Source organism: Argopecten irradians, chromosome 15 (assembly GCF_041381155.1).
Source record: "Argopecten irradians isolate NY chromosome 15, Ai_NY, whole genome shotgun sequence".
Taxonomy (NCBI): domain Eukaryota; kingdom Metazoa; phylum Mollusca; class Bivalvia; order Pectinida; family Pectinidae; genus Argopecten; species Argopecten irradians.
Window position 1 is genome coordinate 5671589 of NC_091148.1, and position 24465 is coordinate 5696053.

A 24465-nucleotide genomic window follows, 5' to 3' on the forward strand; every position below is an offset into this window, starting at 1 on the left:
CACTGTCGTGTGGATGGCATCGTTTGGTTCCGACAGGCATTTCGAACAGCCACTTGAAGTGGCGGAAATTCCCGCCAATTTATCAATGAACATACCAATAAAATGAGTTCCGTCTGATGAAGCATATATCTGAGGTTTTCCCGGTATGGAACTATAAATCATTTTATTTATCTGTTGTTAAAAACACCATGGTGCAAAGCAGTTTGGTTTTAATATTTTGCTTCGTATGATTTCATATGCTTATACAATTCATAACGTGGCAGGATATTTAACGTAGTTGTGACGCGGCGTCCGATTCAAACCGCCTGTGTCAAGGAGGTGTGACAAACAGAGAGTTTCTTCAATTTCGTGATCACTTGAGTTCTACTTAATCAGTTCACGTTTGAAATTCCTTGAATACACGGATGTTTACATAGTTCCATGTCATTCTTTACGGATTTTAGAGATTTTCAAATGTATCGGACGTCGTTTCGAGGAACATGTACAAACACAGGTAGGCCCACTACTGTAAACGTTTACTGTACCGCTCTCAAAATGTTAGCTATATTTATATTGTTGTTTTAAACACTTCAATAAATATTAGAGGTATCTATTACAAGTATTGTAAAGCTACAATTGAAGGATTCCGTTTCATTGATATTTCGAAACACCCAAACGTACATTGTGTATGTAAGTCCTACTCTCGCCGATTCACAGTAGATTCTAGATAACGTACAGGACTTGTCTGTCCGCCGAGGTGAACAAAAATGCATTGTCGTGCTAGGTCGTTTTGGTTACACTTATCCAACTCAAATACTGACGTGTTCTGACATATCTTATCCATTCGCGTACAACCAAAGATGTTAAAAATACGAATATAATGTAGATCTAGGCTAACTGTTACATGTTGTAGAGAACAACACAGACTCACAGACACACAACATGTAAACATTGCGACGTCATCGGAATGTGCAAAACTGTACATTGTACAACATTGTTTATTTATCATACGCACGGAAGCATTGCTCAAAGAGGTACGGTAGTAACATAAACAATGTAACTTTTCTACATTTGTATTTACACACGTACATGTATATGTGTTCAAAACTATTTTGATACATGTACATGTTCATCGAACATACGTTCGGTTACTGAAAACACCAAAAGTTTCTGATTTGGACCATCATAAATTCATCCGCGCGGCTCCAAATTGCGCGTGACATACTCAATTTATCGAGAAATAAAGTTGAGTAGCCTTTGGTTGAAATCAACGGGGTTTATACTAGTGCATCAAAGACTCGAAAGATAAATTAAGCGTTTCCATGATGCCGATTTTGTTGGTAACACATTTTCGTAAAACACAGCGAATGATAGACAGACGCTGTACGGGTTTGCCTCTCTGCCGGTAGTCTTGATGAGAAACGAAACATTTTTAACAACGTCGGAGCTACAAATACAAAGATGTAATTAATTTAGACAGTAATATAAGCTATATTGCTGTTTATCGGACATTGAGAACTATGAAAACTACAGTATGATGATGCAATCGCTTTCTTCTACTGTACATGTATCTGGGAATCAGGATTAATAGGAAAACTGTATCTTAATTCTCGTATCATTGGTATGATCATTTTGGTATTTACTCATTCAATTTCTGGTAATATATCCTGAAATACAAATGCAGATGTATACACTAGATTGTTGTTTGTCTTTTTATTTATTGCTTGTAACGAAAAACCAATTCAAATAATAAAACAATTGTAGCATTTTGAATTCGGTCGATGCATGTTTTTATTGACCATAGAAAAAAATATCAACCTCGGACGACGTCCTCGGTCGATAATTTTTCTAAAAACAATCATTGACCTAATCAAAATGCTATAATTGTATGATATTGACTCGGTGTTTCTAAAAATGAAAACGTCGAGTCAATATGCTTTCTAAAATTAGAAACATCGAGTCGATATACTAAACATCGTCCTCCACGTAGCAGTGTATCAGCCAATGAGAGTGGCAATTTGGAGCATATCTAATATTAGTATAAAAGTTCATCAATTTATTAGAATAAGAACAATCCGTCAATGTGATTACGTCAAGGCTACACTGAATACTGTTGTTGTCTTCCAGTGTCTGTCATTAGGGTTTTGTATCAAATAATTTCCGATTTGTAGCTATACCAGTAATCAGTTTATTATAGAAAACACCGTCCCAACAACGAGATGGGAGATATACTGATTCGGGTTGTCCGTCTGTTCGTCTGACTATCTACCCGTCTCTAGACACAACAATCAACTGCAACTGCAACTCAGTCGCCTAAACAACTGAAGGAACTTCAACAAAACATGACACATTGCAAGTAAAATAAACACTATTTTGAATGTGGAAATTCGGTTTTTAGCAATTTGAAATCATACGTATGATAGTTGATTTTGTTTTTTCGCTTCGCAACAGCGAATTTTAACCTTAACTGACTGATCGCCTCTTCGCCACTCAATTTTTGTAAATTCTTAAATGACTATGTATGGTTTTGGCCCTTTTTGCCACCAAATTCATCTGTTTTTTAGTTATTGATTTGTTATTTTTTAGATATTTATTACCTCCCTGTTTCAACTATAATGACTGATTTCTATTTTTTCTAATGCATCTTTAAGAAAAATATAAAGTTTGTTCAAGGATGCACTCTATGGTCTCTATAGCATAAACTTGGTAAACCAATAATCAAAATTCCTAGAATTTCATACCGTGCGTTCCATTTGCAGATACAACTGGTACGAACCCGCTATATCTGTAATGGAACGCGCTGTTCTAGCCGAACCGAACCGGTACCACTTGTATCCAAGATAGCGGACCCGAGATTCTTCATTTGTCACCGGAAAGTTTTCTTTGTTGAAAATAAGACAGAGCGTATTTATATCCGATAAAATTATATGGATCGTTTATTTCAATGTGTGTTGAAACTATTTCGGTATTATTTTTTTATATCCATTACATTATTAACACCGAAAATACTTAGCTTTTATATTCGAAGCGTATCTTTCATATGGGTGCCGCCATCATGGAAAAATCCAAACGCATTCCATTTGGCGGTGCCATATCACTATAGTGCAACTGGTGCGAATCTCGAGTGGTTACCATGGCAACTGAAACAAAATTAGAAAACTATCATTACAATTGAATTTGGGATGTACTAAATATGTCACATCCAACAATTTAAATACTAAGTAACATTTCTAAAAATTTGGAAAATTTGGGGACCAAAAAGGGCCCAAACCATACATAGTCCTTTGTTTCGGAATGTAGGGGACACATTTTGTGCACAATATTCCCCATTGTTAAATACTTGAAGAAATCAAAAACCATAATTTTGTCCTATATTTAAATATGTTCATTTAGAAAAAATCTCTATATGTAGAACCAATATCAGGCTTTCTGAGGTATAGCATTGCTTTCTCTTCAGAACTACTATTTTAGATAATATTTTGTGGTAATGATGTAAAAACGATTCTCTGAAATGCCTTTAAAATCACAACAAAAATCGAAATATCAAAATTGTCAAGTGTTACTGAAAACTAGTCAGGTAAAGATGGTCAAATTTCGCGTGTATGCTATTAATTTTTAAAGAAAATCAAGAAATCAAATAACTTATTAAGATATAATAACTTTGTTAAAATTGATCAGTGTGAAAATATTTTTTAATTAAGATGTCTTAAATGGATTGAAGTGTTTTGAATTTATCTTTGTGTACCCGCTCTATCTATACGATTGATTTATCTACTGTTACCGTTTAGGCGGTTGTCCATGACAATACACCGGAAGACGATGGCACGCACTATGAATATTTCCCGCCAAATCATAGGCTGTTCTATCAAATGTTATTTTTCTTTGTGTGGACGTTTTATTTTCAAACTATTTCTTTCTCTTTTTTTTCTCTCTCTCTTTAAAACAGGTTCAAATGTAAATTGAAACTGGTCATGCACTAACGCGCACTATTCGATATGCTAGAACACTCAAGTTATGTTCCACACCAATACATGTCAAGATATGACAACCAATGCTCAAGTAATATTTGCTGATGGTATGACGTTATAATGTTAAGTTACAGTCCCCTCATTTCCCTCCAACCTGACTTTCTGTTTAAGGACCTTCCTCTTTGACTCCTTCAACTTAATTGATAGTCGCTCAGGTGCCATTTGTATCTTCCAACGACAAAAATATAAAACTAGATCGAAGATTTCTTATTAATCTAATTTAATAAAAAAAGGGGGAAGATTCACTATCACAAAGTAAAAACTTTAACAACTCATGTTTACATTTACCCTCGAATATATCATAGCATAACTGAAGGCTCGATGTGCGACAGCTGAAAGAGCAGAGAGTTTGGTCGTTTTATGTATGTATCAACAGAATTGAATAATGGTACACTTAAAGTATCTGCTTGTTTGTAATTGGTCAGTTTTCTTCTCCTGAACTGCCTTCAGTTATTCTATGACATAGCGCAGGTGTGGATAAAGATAGTAAAGATAAGTCAATGATAGTAACCCCTGAAATATCGAAAATGTCTGTTTGGCGTGATTTTATTTTTTCAACGCCTTTTTTACAGAGAGGGGAACTTCCAATGACATGTAAGCTTTTAGAGCTTGAGAAAAGCCGGAGTTCTCAGAAAAATCATTCCCGCGGTATTCGAATTCTCGATCGAGATTTGGAGCGATGGTATGTCGAAACGGCTTTTTCGCGTGAACAACACGGCCTCCAGGGTAACTATAAATCATATTAGGATATCATTTTGAATGAAACCAAAGGAGAAAATTAGTTTAATTTTCAGATTAACAAGGTAATGCTTTTATTCACTTTTAACTATTTTTTGTTCATATTTGATATGTTTTGTGGCCAGTTTTACTACAATTCTCTTCCATTTATATGTTGTTTTTATTATTTTCTATTCCGTCTTTGCATATTACAGAGTTAGCTCCCGTGCAAGTAGGTATCCATTGTGACGTCATTTTTGTGAGCGCAAGTCACGTCGATTTCTCCGAAAATTATGACGTTACGTTCGCAAACAAATGACGTCATAATCACTACCTACCCGCAAGTGCAGATAACTCTTTAACATGCAAATACAGAACAAGTTAAATTCAGAGCTCATAACCGATGAAATAATGATAACACTAACAATTACTACAGAGGCGGTTACCTCCCTTACAATTGTTTGTGTTATGTTGATAAATTATTTATGTTCTTTTGAATTTAGAACATATTGGGCTTTTTTATGTTCTTTAAGTAAAATCATGTGACGTCACAAGTAATTTTGACGTCATAATCAATATATGACGTAGCATGATGATCTCGATAGACGCAAACCACACAGCCTGATGTCGTCTATCTTATATAGAAACGAAACTGAAAGTTTTTGTCTGTAGATGAATCAATACTACTTAGTAGTTTGTAGCGATGTCCCGTGATTTCTTGGTCCACATTTTGCACAACTTGAACCACTTAAGTTTATATTGTTTCTTGTAAAACTTTTGAGTGACCTCTTGTATATCTTGATGGCCCACAATATAAATTTTGTTGATGATTTTGTTATGTGATAAATATAACCTTACGTTTTCGCAACGAAATATGATATTTATTAAACTCGTAAAGTAATTTGACACGCATGACTGCTCGTGGCATACTAAATAGCGTTAAACAAATTTCATATTTCTTACCAAAGTCGAAAAAAGTGGTAGTTTCTTCTCCTGCTTAGCGTTCAACATACCAGGAACGGAACGACTGGTTCATCCGTTGTCAGTATAATGTGACCAGGTGGGGTGTTTTGCTTGGTGTCTTCGGTGACATGCTTCAGAGATATAACACTATAACAAGGACAACAGTTCCACTATACAAGAAGACACAACACGAATATAACGCAGTCTCCCAAAACATGCACCTCGCACTTCACACACGCTTCACACCGCATACATGGAAGGCCGTCCTTGCTTGACCCTGACTGTTAATAGGACGTTACTTAATCAAACAAACAAACAAGCAAACAATCATAGCCACTCAAGATCCACTATGTTTATCACAAAGTCGTGATTATAGAACTATAGAAAATAGTGACATTTTCTGTACAAAAATTTTCCATTTGCTTGATTTTATTTAGTTACGTACGACAAAGGAGCTACATCGCCGACAGATGTTATTATTCTGATGAAAATGAAATCTAACCAATTTGTCTTTTTTCGAATACTAGTTACATACCATACACCATTACGGCATATTAAAATAACATTCAGTTTAATCACTCAAGCGGAAAACATGTACAAACGTCGTGGTTGACCTGCCTGATGGAGAGTTACAGTTATTTTTAGCTACAGAATATCCTCCTCCTTACGGCAAGTGTAAAATTATTTTCAACAAAGTGGTTTTATTTATATGATCTTATCTCTGAAGTGTTTTCTCCATTAGTGCGGGCTACCTCTAGGGAATCTTGCATTAAAGAAAATAAAGATAGCCAATCCGTTATTCGATTCCCAAGGCTTATCTTCTAATGGATTTATTAATACCAAATAGCCAACATGTTGTAATTTAATTTCAATGGTTTTAAATCTCGCGATTTGGCTTTCAGTATTTATAACACATTCTGGATCAAAATATCATCCCTTTAATATCACAAATATAAAAAGTATTATATATTAAATTATGTATAACATAAATATCATTTTCTTAAAACATTTTAATAGAAGGATATTGTATTTAAATTAAAGTAAAGATGGAATAGGTAAGGATGTTGTCGGTATAAAACATATTTTGTTTTGGTGTATCATTATTGTTCATATATATATATATAAAAGAACTATATGCTTAAATAATATGATATCGTTTTGACGGGCTGTAGGCAATTATGATTGTAGGTTATAACAAATGCCATTTATAAAAGCAGTTTGCATCTAGATTTGGGTTTGATGCTATTTTCACGATAGCAACAAACAGTACTCACGGAAAACAAGCAAAACGTTCACCGGAACCGGACCTAAAGGTCGCCGCGCACGCGCACGGGTCATGGGAGGCTGAAACCTGCTTGTTGGACTTTTTAAAAATCGGTGCTATTTTCCCATTTTTTATCCAGTTCTTTCTACTTGCTTTTACTTTGATATATCCTCTTTTAGACCATCCGGATATCTTGACAATGAAGCTCACAATGACAGATTTCCGGACATATTCTAAAATCCGGATTTCAGACCTCCATTTTTGACTTATTTTGGCATGTTCAAAGGTGATTTGTGACGTCACCAATGCAATCACCGAATCGATATTGACATGTTATGTATTGATGGACATGAACATTCCTCTTTAAAAAAAAACAACTAATATTTAGTTCTCTAGGATCGCGGTTTTGCTCTAGATGGGTCCTGAAATGGGGCAAATGCACAAGTACGCATATTACGTTACGGAAACCCAAAGGGCCAAAGAGGTACATGTAATATGAACGGCAAGTTTCTGGTAAAAGGAATGCTGTAAAAGGAATGCTAGCGCATTCTGATATGATTGCCTGCAAAGCTCTGGCATCTATATAGACCATAGATGCCACAGGAAGATAGTTTAATGCTTATATTTACAATATAAACTCATTTTGGGGTCTATACATTAACATTGTTTAAGCTGGACCAGGAAAACCGTTTATCAACGACGATTTAACCCACAAGATGGAACAGCCATTTAAACGGTGATCGGTTGACGTGGTGTCATTGACGTCATAATGGTCACGTTTTGGGTGTCAGTTATACCAACATATACTTCACTTTGCCTTGGTTAGTTTATATAGTAGAAGTGACAGGTAAATGAAAATACAAATTGTTGAATTTTATGCCTCTTCATTCAAACACACATAAAACAAACACGGTCACGTGATATGGCATTAACAATAGAAGAAAAAAAGGGGAATAAGATATCCAAAACAAAAGTTGAACGCAATATACCTTCGGTGAAACATCTGGGTTTTAATGATGTAAGGTCTGAGATCATAGTTCCATTTTCATATTCTGCATATCTTTGATTTTGAAATAAGATTTAGATAAGTCCGATTTTTATGGCTTATAGATAAATTTTAAAACACGCGTGAAAGGTTTGTATATCTTTTGATACAAAATCAATACGACTACGAAATTTGCCCTTTTCGTATTTTATTTATAAGATATATACAGTTATAATGGTTATGCAAATTTTGTAATATATGGTAAAAACATGAAAGCAAACTTAACTAAATTATCTCTTAAAACATCAATATCCTTAAGCAATATGCTGATTTAGCTCTTTATTCATTTCTAAATTACCTTTTTGTTTCTTTTAGTCTTTCATCAGGCTTTTAATGACAGAAACAACTAATATGTTATCGACAGTGCTTATTTTCGGGTCTTAATTAGGCAAAAACGAGAAAACGTGTCAAGAATGTTCTCCTGTAAACATAAACGTTGTCGATTGGCTTTGTCGACACTTTGTGGGGAGAATCGATGTCGACATGGGAAGTTCGGTTATCATAGGAGTTTCTCTAATGTTTGTCTGCCTGGCGCAGATACAGGCAAAAGGTAGGCGAAACATTTAATATAATATTATAAAATGAAAAGTAGAATATAAACTTATTGTCTTATGCGATTTACTTTCCTGAATAGTGATCTAGTAAAGGCTTTTTCTCCACGGATAAATAGCCTCCATACTATAATGTTGAAGGTTCTATCTTTATTTCGGGATATTTAGTATCAGCAAACTTTTTTTAGATTAATAAAGCGAAATCCATTAAACACATTTATTTTTAAAGTTTCCATGACGTTTTCAATATATCTATAGATAATAATATTAAGCGTGTTAAACATGTCTAAATATGGACATGTTACAAAATGCAAATACTTTATAAGCTATTTTTGCGAATGATTGATGATGTAGGATTAATTTTCCACAATTGTCTTCTCCGTTATTATTGTACTAAATTTTACATATATATTATTTTCTTATTTGTTAATAAAATAATTGGTTGCTTTCTTGTGTCTTTGAATTTGAAATCTGAATTTCGTTTGATGATTATCATACAATGTGAAAAGTTTCATACCAGAGATTAAAAGGCTGAATATTTCAAACACTTGAGCTAGAACGCGAATTATAATGCTTCGCGAATTATTGTATAATTGTATGAACGCGCGGTTGGCCGCATGAATTTTTGTTCGCGAATTTTTGCATTCGCAGATATATTAAGATAAGGAATATTCGACCTAAATCAACATAATTAAATATAATTGAATAAGAATTTTGTAATTTGGTTTCAAGTGTATTTTGAGAGAATACGTTATCTTCCGTGAGAGTCGTTATGTTGCGAGGGAATATGTTTTATTACGAAAAAATACGTTTCATTACAAGAGAATACATTATATTAAGAAGGAATACGTTTTATTGCGAAGGAATGCGTTTTATTCCGAAAAAATACGTCATATTGCGAGGGAGTACATTAAGTGTTAAAATTTCATCAAACTTATCAAGATTAAAACCTTTAGTATTATTTAGGTGAATATTGAGTATTGACGAACTAATACTTTATTATTCAATGTAAAAATATAGTCCTGTTATTGACCATTCTATGTATTTTTTTCTACAATACATATAAACAATATATTTGTGTATTTTTCACAGTACCATTTATGACTTGTGATTTAATAACTTGCTTAATGGTACTAAAAAGATCCAATTCAATGCAAATATACATTGATATCACGTTTTTACAGGTGACTATTATAACTAGAAATGAACCCCTGTAATCATTTGGGTAGAGCGCATATAGGCTTTGCATGCTGCATTATCCAAGTTAAATCTTTCGAGTTAATAAATCTTTCTGAAAACTTGAAAGTTTCGTATTGTTATAGGTGTCGCCCGTGTGTACATTTTAATTAAAAGTGTATATATAAAATTGTAAATAACATGTGATCTATTGATGTTATATCCACTCTTCTTTCTCTCTCTTTATCTATCAATCTCTCTCTCTCTTCTCTCTTATCTGTTCCCCTTTAGTAAAAACAATTATGATCTAATATTTATAATACATTATATATCATATGTGCTGTAAATTGAAAATGCAGAGGGCATTTGTAAGTTAGAACTAACGTGTGCCCGATACTGTTGCTAAAATGACAATGAAATCTAATGACACTAAGTATTTAGAAATGGAAATTACTATTTAAGCCACGTATAGAGCTGAAGACGAACAGTTGTTCAATGATGGTGTAGGCAGACGTTACAGTATGTACAGCAGTAAAACCCACGACTTTCTTCAAGGTACGTAAAAACATACTGTAAATAAACTTTTTTTTCGTGGCTACTAAATTTCGCAATTTTAGCTTCAAAGCAATTTCGCAAAGGTTAAATTTGGCGGAAAATATTCTGAATTGAAATACATTTCAATCTGATTGCGCAAGAATTGTGAAAGATATTGATTATTGAATCAGTTATCTGTTTTTACTTTTGAATAATCTATTCCGTCTTGTTAAATGAACGATCAAAATATGATTATTATTATTTTTGTTGTTGTTGTTGTTGATGGGATTTTTTATTTTATTTTTATTTGTCAATTTATTACCAAAATATGTTTAACCTTGAAAAATGTTAAATATGTTTATAATGAACATGCGTTCGTAAATTTCATAATTAAGATTTTCGACTTCTGTAACTCAACGTATGCACCAATTATTAAGTTTATTATTATTTTTTTCACATTATAGCTGAAGGGCCTGAACGCAAGAATATGTTAAAGAAGATCAACCTAATGGATGGGACATTCATGGGAAAACGTCACGGTAAGAATGATAGCATCCTCGATACCCCAGGAGTTCCGATCACTTACGATCTCTACATCTCTTGACTATCTTAAAGTAAAATTGGAGGTAACAGAACAGCTCTATCCGTTCGATGTACATCACAAAAACCTATTACGGTAAAATGTGGTTGACTGTGTGGCTTTGATGTTGGCCGTAGCTCTTTTTGTAGTCTTCATATGAAATCTTTGCAGGGCTGTGCTTGTTTCATATGTTTTCCGCTAAGCTGCCTCCAATTTTACTAGGAGATAGTCCAGGGTTGAAGAGATCGTAAGCGATCGGAACCCCTGGAGTATCGAGGATGGAATGATAGGTGAACACTTGTTATGGTTTCTCTTCTTCCTAAATCCTTCCTGACTTCCTTGTAAACCGCCCCATATCGAAATGCTCTCGAGTTTGTAAGGTTTTGGGACCTGATTGATGCATATAAGTAGTAAATCCTGTCTTAGCTGCCAACTCTGTATAAAGACCACCTATGTAAAGAGACTACCTCTGTATAAAGACCATCTTCATATAAAGACCACATCTGTATAGAGACCATTTCTGTATAAAGACAACCTCTGTATTAAGACCATCTCTGTATGGAGACCTCATCTGTTAAAGATCACCTCTGTATAAAGACTACCTCTGTATAAAGACCACCTCTGTATAAAGACCACATCTCTGTATGACGATCACACCTCTGTATAAAGAACACATCTGTATAAAAACCACCTGCGTACTAAGACCACATCTGTATAAAGACCACCTATGTATAAAGACTCCCTCTGAATAAAGACCACCTCCGTATAAAGACCACCTCTGTATAAATACCACATATCTGTATGAATACCATCTCTACATAAATACCACATCTTTATATGAATACCACCTCTACATAAATACCACATCTCTGTATGAATACCACCTCTGTATAAATTTCACATCTCTGTATGAATACAACCTCTACATAAATACCATATCTCTGTATGAATACCACCTCTGCATAAATACCACATCTCTGTATGAATACCACCTCTACATAAATACCACATCTCTGTAATAATACCACCTCTACATAAATACCACATCTGTGTATGAATACCACCTCTGCATAAATACCACATCTCTGTATTAATACCACCTGCGAACTAAAACTACTTTCTTAAGGTTCAAAATGACAAGTTTGGAAGGAGTCTGTAAAGACCACTTTCCCCTTTGTCCCCTGTGTGATCTTTATAGATAGTTTGACTATGCTTTACTTCTGGATTTTATCCATGAAGATGACAGTCATTAATTTGACAATTGATGTTGTCGATATCATTTGATATCCTTCACAACTATATTTAAAGATGCTACACCGATGACGAATGCTATTTTTGACTTACGCCATGAATAGAAGCAGACGAATTAGTTCATGTATTTATCTTCAGTTATAAACGTTAATTTCTTTACATCATTACCACCATTTTAAAAGTTTGGACTTATTATTTTACTTCACGATAAAGATATTAAAAACCTATGCACAATGCCCTATACGTAATGAAGTTCCACATGCATTGAAAGCAAAATAAAATATTAATATGTAGGTTTGTTTTAATTAGTCACGTATATACACAATCAAACATCATTTATAAAGTGTTCAAATGAGTTCTGTTTAATATGCTCTGTTGGCGTTGGAGCATCATAAAGGACGGAGGGTTTATAGTCGCGCTATTTGTACAAATAAAAAACTAAATTTGTCATACATATATTTATCTTGTGTGGATTGTAAAATGCAAATGTTGCATCTATCGTATAGATGGTGAAATACGTAACGAAGAAGAACAACTGGATAATAATGAATTAAAGGAGGCAAAACGCCATGACAATATAGATAGAAAGGAAGAGAAAGTCGCAGCCAAAGAAGAACGCGGTAAGGTCGACTAAAGCCAAATTGGTCTTAAAATGCTAAAAATACCTTTCGTTATCATCATAAAGATTTATTATTTACATATATTTATGTTTTTAATAACCATTCAGTCGTTAAAATGTTATAAGACTAATCACAATTAAAGAAGAATATAATTACTAATTTTGAAGTAGATGATAAGTGGAAATTTCACAAATACTGTGATTTCGCTTAGGCCATAGTTATGGGTTTTTTTTCTGTTTTGCGTCAGCATGCTGGAAGGTTTTTGGTCTCTTGAGTGAAAAAACAAACACGAACATTTTTTTCGAACTTGGCTTTGTTTGTTTTTTTGTTTGATTATTTTAACGTCCTATTAACAGCCAGGGTCATGTAAGGACGGCCTCCCATGTATGCAGTGGTTAGCGTGTGTGAAGTGCGAGGTGTATGTTTTGGGAGACTGCGGTATGTTCGTGTTGTGTCTTCTTGTATAGTGGAACTTGCCCTTTTTATAGTGCTATATCACTGAAGCATGCCGCCGAAGACACCAAGCAACACACTCCACCCCGTCACATTGTACTGACAACGGGCGAACCAATCGTCCCACTCCCTGTTCGCTGAGCGCTAAGCCGGAGCACAAACTACCGCTATTATAGACTTTGGTGTGTCTCGGCCAGGGGACAGAACCCAGAGCCTTCCTCACAGGGGCGAACGCTCAGCTCAAGGCCAAAAGTGAGGCGGTGCCAAGGGAGGCATTAGGGAACATAAAGTCAGTTAGGAAGAAGAGAAAATATATTAAGATCCTAAATTTAGTCGCCTTTTACGATTATGCAATAGGGGCAGCAGGTACAATTCTAACGCCCGAACTTGGCAATAAATAAAAGAGGTGTGAAAGAGGGTAAGTATTGTTTCCTACAATTTCCAAACATATATAATATATAAAAAGAAAACTCTTCTCTAAATTTGAACAGTTAAATTGAAATTTTTGTTAAAAATATATAAAATCAGTATCAATTTGAACCCCAAAAAACTTTAATTCCTTAGCAAAACATTTTGTTTATTTTCTTGTGTGATTTTTAGTCAGGCATGCCTTAGGCATAGCGACCATTTGAGAAAAATACTTTCACTGCCTTTTACTACCTTCAGTGAAATCAATGCGCTGCTGAAGATAGTCCCTGGCTTTTCAGTGATTTCGAAGCTGTATAGTCAGCATCATTCAATGCGGAAGAAAAATGTATGAAAATCAAAATGAAAGTTTTAGGCAGAAGTTATTTTTTCTTTGATTTGTCTTTATCAAAGATATGCCAAATATCCGTGCTTTTTCAGATAAGAAATGGCTGATCAATTTCCCTCCCTGAAATAAAACCATATACTGGTAATTGTTTTCGCTGTTCCGCCAATGGAGCCTGTGAATAGCTTAGACAACGGCTTCAGATTAATGCGCCTCGTGTACTGTTACATTGGAGGCCAAGTGACAAACGCACATGCTTGTGTGTATTGTTTTACTTATTCCGGTGTACCTGTTTACACTGGTTCCTATCCAGTTTAACATTCCTGGAGCTTTAAGTTGCTGATAAAATTTTGGTTGGTGACAAATGTCTTTTTCAGACTTTGTAGACAACATGAGGCCTAGCACATTTTTTAGCATAAGTGTAGTAAATGTATAACGAAATTTTTAAAAACTCTAAAACCTGTAAAATAACAAAAATTTATGGGTATTAGATTGAATTATTATATGAATCTTTTTGATTAATGATCAATCAGATAAAATAGGGTTTTTTTATTTCTTTTTTTTATTTTATTTAACCAGTAAACAAATAATTTATTCCCCCCCCCAGAATAAGTAATGAGTGTGTATATGCATATGTGGCATTGGCAAAACAAATGGTATAATACACATCGGTAACATTTGGTTGATAGCTGGCAGTGATTGTGGGGCCCTGGGTCAACACTCCGCTGAAACAATAATGTCTCTCCGCGACGATGAGAGGCTCTCGTGCGACTGCATCTGCATCAATTTTAATATAAATCAATAAATATAGAAACCTGTAAGAGGGAAAAAAGGAAAAACTTTTTAAGAAAATTACTTGTGTATTGAGTATTCTGTTCACATTAAGATTTGGAATTTAATTGTTTTGGTTTAATGTTTGTAGTGGAGTGAATAAAACATTTGTATATACAAACAAGCTCTAGCACAAAAAGACACACACACACACACACATATATATATAAAGAATTACAGACAATACACAAACAAAACAAAAAGATTCAAATCATACATATTTAAGTACTACAACATAAAAACATCATACAAACATAGATTGGCATATTTCAAGAACTATTCAAAAATATATTTCCAATTGGTCCATATTTGATCAAATTTCTCAATACTTCCATTTTTAATTGACAGCTTTTTTTCAACATCATATTTTGTTAACAAAAACTCACTCAAACCTTGCATATTTATGTTTTGTTTTTTTCTTGATACAGAAAAAATATAAAACTTCATATAAAGAATAATAAAATTGAGAGGTATTGAAAAAAATTCAGTCTCACCAAACAGTATTGTTTCTAATTTAAAATTCCACCACATTATTAGTTTTTTTCATATATTTTTCTTTTCATACCTTGCCATATTTCAAAAGATTTTTGACAATACCAAAAAACATGTTCTATGGTTTCAACTTCTGTATTACAGATATTACATATATTATTTTCAGAAATATTTATAATTTTTAAGTAATTATTCAAAGGGAGTATACGGTGCTGTAATCTATACTGGAACCATTTATATTGATGTATCTTTGGTAATTAGAAAAGGTATTTTATATTTGTTTTTTCCAGTGTATGTTTCTAAAGACAGCTTGTTGCTTCCATTTCTGCTCTGATGTTATCAAACCTTTATTTTTTTCAATTAAACAAAGATACATGTCTTTTACATCCCTTAATACTTTTAAATAGAATATGGATATGGCTAGGTATGAATGGTCTGTCTAGTTTATTTAACATACTAAGGTTTAAATTTAGATTCTTACATATTTTCTTGATACAACTGCATATACTTCGATAAAGCAAAAAATTTTCTGATTCTATACCGAATCTTTGTTTGAAATCATTAAAAAGAAAGAAAATTATTCTCTTGGTCTAATAAATCACAAACATATCGAACACCCTTATCAAACCATTTTTTGTTAAAAAAGGATTTATTATCAATGCAAAAAATAGGGTTGTACCATAAAGGAAGTCTTAAAAATTCTGAAGAAGTTCTCACCTGTACTGCTTCAGATACCCTAACCCATGCCTGGAAAACATGCATCCAAAATGTATTATTTGTTTTATGGTTTTTTATAAAATCAGTTCCTAAATCAGATACATATGATATTGGGAAGTGTTGTGCTTCAAAAATATTAATCCAGCATTTTCTATTACTTTTAAGAAGCCTTCACATCCATGTAGATTTCAAACTAGATATGAATTCAGAAATATCAACCATTTTAAGACCACCATTTTCATAATTTGATATTAATGTTTTTCTTTTGATTTTATCAACTGGTGATTGCCAAATGAAATTAAAGAATAAAGTATTCAAATGTTGAATGAAAGAGTTTCCAGGAGTGGGAATGGTTATAAACAAATGATTGAATTTAGGTATAATAATTGATTTCAAAACTACAATTCTTCCAATAGGAGTAAGGAGTCTCCTTGACCAATGCCCAAGGATATTTTTTATATTAGTTTGCACTTTTGTGTAATTTATACTAGTCATTTCATCTAAATTAACTGAAAAATCAATACCAAGCAAATTAAATTTTGTTTCACCCCATTTAAGTTTCCATCTATGATGGTATACGTCAGCACTGAATTTTTTCTTCCCAATCCAAATAACTTTAGTTTTGTCATTATTGACTTTCAAGCCAGAGATCTTACCAAAAAATTCTAACACATTTAGAGTTTCATTGAATGAGTTTTGCGATCCATCTAAAATAATTGATGTGTCATCTGCAAACTGTGAGAGTTTATGGTCTTTTTGATAAACTTGTATGCCCTTGATATTTCTGTTATTTTTTATAAGAATAGCTAGCACTTCAGCAACAAGTAAAAAAAGGTAAGGGGAGACAGGATCACCTTGTCTGCAACCTCTTTGTATATTAAAAAATTCTGATAGAAAACAATTTTGTGTAACTGCTGAAAATGTATTATTATATAATGTTTTAATCCATCTTTTGGTGCTTTCTCCGAAATTAAAAAAATCTATTACTTTATGTAAAAAATCCCATGAGACCGAATCAAAAGCTTTTTCAAAATCAATAAAAATTAAAAGTCCAGGTATATCATTTAATTCTGAATAATTCATAATGTCGTAAATGAGTCTAGTATTTCCTCTCAATATAACGTCCGCTTAAAAAACCTGTCTGAGTTTCCGAAATTAAATAATCTAAAACTGACTTTAGCCTGTTTGCTATGCAAGCTGATGCTAATTTATACACTACATTCAGCAAAGTAATAGGTCTCCAATTTTTTAAGAAATGTCTAGCTTTATCTCCCTTTTGGTATGCAGGTGATAATACCCTGTCTTTGTGTAATTGAAAGTTCACCCTTGGTGTAGCCAAAATTTAGTGATCTAATAATGAAACATTTTAAATTTATCCAGAAAAATTTATAAAATTCGCTTGTAAAACCATCATAGCCAGGCGATTTACAGTTTTTCATGTTCTTAAGGGCAAATAGTACTTAAGTCTCCGTCAATGGTCCCTCTAATTTTACTTTCTGGTCATTACTTAAATTCATGAAATCAAATCCTGATAAGAGATGATCCAGATCAACATCTTCAATGGACCCCGAATGATCTGAATACAATACTTTATAAAACATTTGAATTTCATCAAGAATCTGTTTCTGATCCGTTAAAATATCACCATTATCTTTCTCTATTTTACAGATAGTTTTATTGATATAATTATAATTTTCCAAATTACAAAAATATTTAGATGGTTTTTCGCCTTCTTCAAGCCAAGTTACTTTAGATCGTATTACATGTCCTTTCATTTTAATCTTTCTAATATTCTCTAATTCATTTTTTTATTCTTCATACGTTTCTGGATTAGATACCCAAGAATCATTTTTTTTCAAGTAATTCTATTTCAGTTATTAACTTTTTTTCTCTTTTATCTCTTTCTTTTTTCTTAAATGATGAATGTGAAAATAGTTACTCCCCTGATCTCTAAAAGTAAAGTTTCAAAAAACAGTTGATCATCAATACATAATTCAAGGTCAGAATCTGGTATATTTTTAATATCGTTATTATACATATCAGAAGCATATTGTATTTTAGTTTTGTATATTGTATCTTTAACTTTTTGCACATATTCCTGATCATGTAAGAGATCATTGTTGAATTTCCATAGGCCTTTGCCTCTAACAAAATTATTTAGTTTAAGATCTAATGATATAATAGAATGGTCTGATCTGTATCCTGCATAAATGTTTATTTTATCAATTAAATTTAGGAGGTTATCTGAAGTGAGGAAAAAGTCTAATCTAGCCTGTTTTATTGGGTTTTTCTTCCTCCATGTATATCTTTTGTAGTCTGGATTAAAATGTCTAAAAGGATCTATCAAATTACATTCCTCTATTAATTTAAGAACTTGAGTTCGTGCATTAGGGTTATTTACATGTAGATAATTATTTGAATCGATGTCAGGATCTAAAACTAGATTGAAGTCACCACATATAATACAGTTTGAATTGTCAAAAATATTGATCTGTTCATGAATTTTTTTATAGAAGTCTGGATCATCTCTATTCGGACCATATATATTAATCAATGTAAATCTACTTTTTTCCTATAGAAATATCGAGTGCCAGTATGTTACCTTGAGTGTCATTCCACTTATCATAAATATTGAATTCAAAATTGTTGTTAAAAAGAATGCATACCCCCCTCGAGTTGTTTCTATAGGAACTGAAATAACATTTATAACCCCATTGCTCAATAATTTCCCTTTCTTGGTCTTCTATAAAATGGGTATCTTGGAGACAGAAAATACTAAATTCCCTAAAGTGGCTTTTTAAGAAATTAAAGACATCCATTCTTTTTTCCTTTTGACCTAATCCTCTACAGTTTGCAGATGCTATCCTAATACTTTTTGCCATAATCTAATACATTATAGTAAATATTACACAAGTTGTCTGTATAGCAATTGAAAAAAGTATTGAAAATGCAAAAGCAACAGTAGTCTGACACCAAGAATAGGTAAAAAAACAAGTAAATGTATATATATATTGAAATTGCCAATCTATTACACAAAGTAAACACTTTATAACATGAAAACAACAACGAACATAGAATCACCAAGACCCATAAACACAAAATCAAATTTGACATTAATAAATCAAGAAATAAAACAATGTGAAAACCTTGACAGTAGTTCCGAAAGACTGTAAAAATACTTCAATGTCTGCATATCTTATGTATTATCCAAGCCGAAAAATAGAAGAAAAAAAAAACAAGATAAAGCAATGCTCGCCATTTACGATATTATAATGTATAAAAAAATTCATACCCCTGGTATCTTGATCAAAAGTATGACTACTATTAGTGTTGTACTATTATAAATTACATGTAAATATCGTGACAGGGCATCGGCTGCCATGTCACAAGTAGATATGTATTAGTTAAATTTTTTGATAACCTATTCTCTACCAATATCAACTAGCAAGATTGTGTTATTTGTTGCATGGATTTATAATTATAGGAGACTTAAAATTTGTTGATAATATAAATAGCTATCATGTAACATATTATCATTAGTCAGACAACAACCGATGTTCTTTAAAAGATAATTATGATGATAGAATTTAGTATGATTACCGTGTTGAGTCGATCTTTGTCTTTTTAAATGGTCTTCTGAAGCAGTAAAAACATAGTAGAATTTCAACCTCGTGTTCACAATTTAACCGGAAATCTTATTGCATTACTAAAAGGAAAACGGACCATTGTTCCGATCTAGGTTAGTTTGCAGCTTTGAAATATAATAGAATTATAGCATTTAAGCGTCCAAAAGACAGGGACTATCGGTGTAGTCTTTAAAGAAGATCCGTAGTTTCCGGAAAGTATTAAAAAAAATATAACGACAGATAATTTATTTACTTTTTTTCTGCAGCTTATGAGTATATATGATATATATATATATATATATATAAATAAAAAAAAAAAAAGAAAAAAAAACGATAGATAAAATAGTTATAACACAGAAAGACGTCTATAATCATGACTCATGAGTGCGACCTATTTTTCTGAAATTGTCGCATAACAATAACAAGAGGTCCAAGGGCCTTACCGGTCACCTGAGTTCTGATGCATAAATAAAGAACAAAGTGCAAAAAAAAATAGAAAATGTCTAAGACATAAACTCCCCGCCGCCATATGAAACTAGCACACTGAAAGGTGAGAAAGCAAGGGCAAATTCATCTTGTGGCAATTTATATATTGATCCAATTATTATGGAACCTATACACCTAAAATAAGTTGACTCCTTGTAATATTTTGACGCACGACGACGGACAACGGACGACAAGAATAGGTCAACTGAGACTTCGTCTCAGGTGACCTAAAAACGACATTCAGGAGAAACAACAAACAAAATATGGTCATTGTTAGTACATTAAATTTAAATAATACTTGATATTTAAATATTATCATAGGACCAAAGAAATTGATATCTGAGATGAGTGCGAAACTTACTGATCTTGCATTTTTGAATTTTCAAAATTAGGTCAGTGTGACCTACTTTCTACATATTGTAATAGAACAATAAGAATTGATATCTGGGATGAACAAAACACACCGAACATGAATTTGGTAAAATTAGGTCAGTGTGACCTACTTTACTACATATTATGATAGAACAATAAGAATTGATATCTGGGATGACCAAAACACACCGAACATGAATTTTGTAAAATTAGGTCAGTGTGACCTAATTTTCTATATATTGTTATAGAACATTAAGAATTGATATCTGGGATGACCAAAACATACCGAACATGAATTTTGTAAAATTAGATCAGTGTGACCTACTTTCCTAAATATTGTGAAAAACAATAAGAATTGACATCTAGGATGAATCAGTAGATGATTTATTATGGATACTTCTAGTGTAGAATAAGTAGATGATTTATTATGGTCAATTTATGTGTAGAAATCAGAAGATGATTTATGATGGATACTTCTAGTGTAGAAATCAGTAGATGATTTATGATGGATTCTTAATGTGAAGAAATCAGTAGATGATTTATTGTGGACAATTTATGTGTAGAAATCAGTAGATGATTTATGATGGATTCTTAATGTGTAGAAATCAGTAGATGATTTATGATGGATTCTTCTAGTGTAGAAATCAGAAGATGATTTATGATGGATACTTCTAGTGTAGAAATCAGTAGATGATTTATGATGGATACTTCTAGTGTAGAAATCAATAGATGATTTATGATGGATACTTCTAGTGTAGAAATCGGCAGATGATTTATGATGGATACTTCTAGTGTAGAAATCAGTAGATGATTTATGATGGATACTTCTAGTGTAGAAATCAATAGATGATTTATGATGGATACTTCTAGTGTAGAAATCAGTAGATGATTTATGATGGATACTTCTAGTGTAGAAATCAGCAGATGATTTATGATGGATACTTTTAGTGTAGAAATCAGCAGATGATTTATGATGGATACTTCTAGTGTAGAAATCAGCAGATGGTTTATGATGGATACTTCTAGTGTAGAAATCAACAGATGATTTATGATGGATACTTCTAGTGTAGAAATCAGCAGATGATTTATGATGGATACTTCTAGTGTAGAAATCAGCAGATGATTTATGATGGATACTTCTATTGTAGAAATCAGCAGATGATTTATGATGGATACTTCTAGTGTAGAAATCAGTAGATGATTTATGATGGATACTTCTAGTGTAGAAATCAGTAGATGGTTTATGATGGATACTTCTAGTGTAGAAATCAGTAGATGTTTTATGATGGATACTTCTAGTGTAGAAATCAGTAGATTATTTATGATGGATACTTCTAGTGTAGAAATCAGCAGATGATTTATGATGGATACTTCTAGTGTAGAAATCAGCAGATGATTTATGATGGATACTTCTAGTGTAGAAATCAATAGATGATTTATGATGGATACTTCTAGTGTAGAAATCAGTAGATGATTTATGATGGATACTTCTAGTGTAGAAATCAGTAGATGATTTATGATGGATACTTCTAGTGTAGAAATCAGTAGATGATTTATGATGGATACTTCTAGTGTAGAAATCAGCAGATGATTTATGATGGATACTTCTAGTGTAGAAATCAGCAGATGATTTATGATGGATACTTCTAGTGTAGAAATCAATAGATGATTTATGATGGATACTTCTAGTGTAGAAATCAGTAGATGATTTATGATGGATACTTCTAGTGTAGAAATCAGTAGATGATTTATGATGGATTCTTCTAGTGTAGAAATCAGTAGATGATTTATGTTAGTATAGAAGTTAATAGAAGAAAGTGTTGAAATCAATCAGTAGATGATTTATGTTTGACAAATAATGCGTAGAAATCATTAGATGTTGGATACTACAAGTATTGAAGTCAGTACATGATTTATAATAGATAATATCAGTGTTGAAATCGATAGATGATTTAAAATGGATACTGCATGTGTAGTAACTAGTATATCAGAGATGCATTGTTATGTTTAACATTTAATAGAATTTTACAGTTAAACAGATATGGTTTCCTTATGCAAAATAAGATTTTTGTGTTATTTTCAATTTGTAAAATTACAAGTAAAACATATATTAATCACTGGATAATAACTTCTGTTGAATGGCAGAAAAAATCTACATTTTTAAAAATTTTCATTGTTCTCAAAAAGCTGGAACATACCCAGTTTTTGCATCACCGCACTCTCTTGAGCTGTAGGAATTTACAGATCTTTTTTTATTTGCAATTGTTACCTCAATTTAACATAACTAGCAATGTGTTGGCAATAACATTCCAATGAACATGTAAAATAGCCTCACTGACATGATAACAAAATGTATGTTGGACTTTTTTCTAAGCTTTAATGATTTTATTTCATCGCAAGATGATTCGGCAATAACAGTGAAATCTTAAAATTCATTTTGTATTACATTATACAAATGTGTTTCATGATGATAATCTGCTTAAATGTTCCACGACAATACAGTATTTTTTTCAAATTTTGTAATAAAACTATTAGTGTAAATAATAGTGTTAATTGTTCATTAATTACTTGCATGTACATTCCATAAAGTTACCTCTATCACAACTGCAGTAAATGCTACAATATATAATGAAACATTGTGTGATTGATACAAGAAGTTAACAGTTATTGTCACAAATTTTGACAACCACATGACCTGATAAAAACAGCAATGAAAATCTCTAATTCTCCATCAGCTATTACTGTGCCTATTGGAATTCTGATTTGTAAAGGATATTAAATTAACAGTACCCCGTATTTGATATTGAATGATATCAAAGATATTTTATTAACACTCGGCATATTGTTTTAGTATAAGATAATCAAATGTGAAAAGAACACTATTCAATAATTTTGTTGACTTGTATGACTACATTGATAAAAGCATGAGGAAATTAAAAGTATTACCGTAGTACATTACCTATTAATGCTACGTGTATATATGACCTATATCGCTAGACATGCCTGACTATGAGTACTTTCAGTACTTTGATTTTTCTTTGCCTTACTGGTTGGTGGGTTTAAGAAATCAAAAGGGCGAAAATAAAACAGAAAAAAACCACTCAACTATGGCATAATTGTACTTTGAACAACCGGGCCCAGAACATTCTTATAGTTATTTAGAATAGATGAAATGGGTTTTAATATAATTTGTTTACATCGTATTTAAACATACTACAGTATACTGTAGTATCATTATGCTCAATATATAATGAATACAAATATAGACAGAATTTCAAGCAGATCGATCTGACAAATCCTATTGATGTTATAGTCCAAAAGAGAGATGCACTACGAAAAATGAAAAAGCAGGAAAGATTAGAAAAGAAGGAAAAAAGAGAAAAGGCAAAAAGGGAAAAGCAAGAAAGAAATGAAGAGAAGGAAAAACGGGAAAAGGAGGAGTAGAAATAATGGCCAGTTAGAGGTGTAGCGAGGAACGATTTAGGTATTTATCTTATATATCCCGATTCTTTTATTATGATTATAACATTCGAAAACAACATCTCACATGTCCATAAGAATCTTAAAGGGTTTGTGACACAAAAACCATTTTATAAATTTTCTGATAGTTTGACCCCATCAATGTTGGCTGACACACGTTTCACAGCACTCCGCAAAGTTGTTTATCTACTTTAAGGGCAGTAAGGGTAAATTGCTGCGGCTGAGAAAACTTTAATGAGCTAGTCGGTCACGTGGTACCAACGCGTCATCCGTTTTTGTGATACTGTTTATTTATAAAGAAAAACTACAGAGTCTTCTAGTATTTTTTAAATATCTGCAGTGCAAAACAATGACAGTGATATCCCTGCTTTGGGTTTTGTTCCGGACATTATTCCATACCAGTTTGACCTTTTGATGAACACTGATAGTTCTCTTTCTACCGAGAAGGGGGATAACATCGGCAGATGTTTCAGACGCTGATCAAGAAAACCAAGAAGGTAATCAAAAGGATCGGTTGACAAATACAGCATGGTTTGTAATTATTTTTAT

At 32.5% G+C, this 24465-nt stretch overlaps 1 protein-coding gene across 1 annotated transcript; it reads left to right on the top strand.

The window, feature by feature from the left end:
• The first annotated feature begins 9664 nt into the window (after positions 1-9664).
• Positions 9665-23914, top strand: LOC138309133 (nucleolar protein 58-like). Its single transcript, XM_069250284.1, has 4 exons — positions 9665-10278; positions 10722-10796; positions 12595-12708; positions 23750-23914. The coding sequence occupies exons 1-4, from the start codon at positions 10245-10247 to the stop codon at positions 23878-23880; spliced, it is 354 nt and encodes a 117-aa protein (XP_069106385.1). The 5' UTR covers positions 9665-10244; the 3' UTR covers positions 23881-23914.
• The last annotated feature ends 551 nt before the right edge of the window (positions 23915-24465 follow it).